The 2,255-nt window shown below is 64.0% G+C and overlaps 1 protein-coding gene across 1 annotated transcript; it reads left to right on the top strand.

Annotated features, from left to right (window-relative positions):
- The first annotated feature begins 29 nt into the window (after positions 1–29).
- On the top strand, positions 30–1,679 carry NKPD1 (NTPase, KAP family P-loop domain containing 1). The gene has a single exon (XM_009995642.1). It carries the CDS (start codon positions 30–32, stop codon positions 1,677–1,679), a length of 1,650 nt encoding a protein of 549 aa, XP_009993944.1.
- Positions 1,680–2,255: the final 576 nt, after the last annotated feature.

Below are 2,255 nucleotides of genomic sequence, written 5' to 3' on the forward strand. Positions count from 1 at the left end.
CCCCATCCCAACCCCCTCCCCCAGCCTTCATGCGCCAGGAGATGTCCCGCCGGGAAGCGGCCGCGCTGCTCCACAGCTCCCCGAAGCCGCGCAGCCCCCACGGCTGGGGCCTCCTCCAGGCCCTCTGGTACCTGGTCTTCTACAGCCCCATCATCACCGAGAGCCACCTGAGGAGGAAGAACCTGGAGTTCATCTTCATCCGCTTCAGCGCTTGGCAGTTCGCGGGGTGCGACAAACTCTGGGCGGGCTTGGTGACCACCCTGTGCGACAACGTCCGGCAGCACTTCGGGGCTCTGCCCCTCAGCGTCTTCCACGTGATGGGCACCCGGCCCCGCTTTGCCTCGGGCTTCAGCCAGCAGGAGTGGGTGCTCAAAACGGGCACCTGCCTCAAGCTCTGGGGGCTCCTCTTCGTCCTGGCCGTGGGGCTCACCGTCCTCTTGGTGGCCCTTCTGGTGCCCGGCATCAAGGACCATCAGGCCTTGAAGGTGGTGGGAAGCGCCGTCACGTCCCTGTCCGGCTCGGGGCTGGTCCTGGGGGCTGTTTCTGTCTTGAAGAACCTTCTGATCAGCGAGAAGCACAAGATCGAGAAGTTGACCAACAGCGAGAGGTTCACCAGCCAGTTGGGCTTCATGAGCAAAGTGAGGCACGAGGTGGAGGTGCTGGTGGGTTTCTTGGCCTTCATGGAGATCTTCGAGCGCCGGCGGCTCCGGGTGGTGCTGGAGATCACCAGCCTGGACACCTGCTACCCCGAGAAAGTGGCCGGTGTCCTCAACGCCATGAACACCTTGTTGTCCGAAGCCAACACCCCCTTCATCTTCATCCTGGCGGTGGATCCCAGCGTCGTGGTGCCCTGCCTGGAGCAGACGGGCTGCATGAGGGGCCTGGCAGACAACGGGTACCTCTACCTGAGCCGCACGGTCACGTTGCCCTTCTCCATCCCGGCCATGGGTTCCCGGTCGCGGCTGCGCTGCCTCGAGGCCGCCGTGCAGACCCGGGAGGACCTGATGTACCGGATCATCACTGGCAATGTCGAGCGGCGCCGCGCCAAGCACCGCGCCCGCCTGGAACCTCCCAGTCAACCCCAGTTGGATTCCGAGGCCGTCCAGTGCATCCATCAAGCTTTTCGTTGTCTCCACGACGGGGAAGACCCCTTGGGTCGGTACCTCCCGGCCAACGGGGCCCATCTCCGCCGCATCGTCAACACCATCCCGGTCACCCTGCGGCTCCTCCTGCACCGCGGTGGCCCCGGGGGTCTCGGTGGCCCTGACGTCCCCTCCCCCCGGGCTGCTGCTGCCTGGGTGGTGTTGGCCGACCAGTGGCCGTGCCGGTTGAGCTGGGCCTTGCAGTGCCTGGAGGACGCTTGGCAGAGCCAACCCACCCCAGGTTTGGCCACCAAATCCTTGTGGAGCATCTACCAGGAGAACGTGGGGGAGCTGAGCAGCCTCCAGCAGCCCCTGCACAACGTTCTCAGCCTGGACGGGGACCCCGAGCTCTTCCACACCTTCCTGGGTTGTGACTTCCCCTTCACGGCCAAGGACGCCCATCACTTCTTGGGGGTCACTGTCAACTTGGACCATTCCATCCGGCACAAGATGGGGCTCCTACGTGGCCTCCATCGCCTGCAGAAAGTGGCCACCACCCCCTTGTCCTGCAGTGCCCAGTGTCCCCACCCCAACTGACGGGGACTTACGGGTCTCTGGGTGGTGCCTCTGGACGTGGGGTCCCCAAAACTGGTTGGGACAGCGGGGATGTCCCCGTGGTTGGTGGCCTGAGGATGCTTGAGGACCTGGTGTCCTCCCCCCTGGTGTGTCTGGGGGTGGGGACACTGATGGGATGGGGATGATTCCTGTCCCTGAACAGTGACAGTGCCAGCAGGGCATGGAGCTGGGGTGACTGGGAGAGACTGGGAGAGACTGGAAGGGACTTGAGGAGACCCGAGGTGGGGTCAGGTCCTGATGTTGGGACCCCAACACCCACTGTTCCACCCCAACACCCTTTGGGGACTGTCCCTGGTTATGGGGACACACACACACACACACGGGTGGCCCCAGAGAGGGGACATCCCTTGGGACCTCCTGGTGACCACTGGGACCATCCCATAATAAACCAGTTCGACCTCCTGCTCCATGTCTGGGCTTTGAGAAGCTGTTTTTGGGGTGGAGGGTCCCAGGTCTTTCTTGGGGGGGCTGGAAAAAGCACTTGGGGGGGGACACACCATTGGGATCCATGGGGACCAAGGGGGGCTTGGGACCCTC

Source organism: Chaetura pelagica, unplaced genomic scaffold (assembly GCF_000747805.2).
Source record: "Chaetura pelagica isolate M959 unplaced genomic scaffold, ChaPel_1.0 scaffold804, whole genome shotgun sequence".
Taxonomy (NCBI): domain Eukaryota; kingdom Metazoa; phylum Chordata; class Aves; order Apodiformes; family Apodidae; genus Chaetura; species Chaetura pelagica.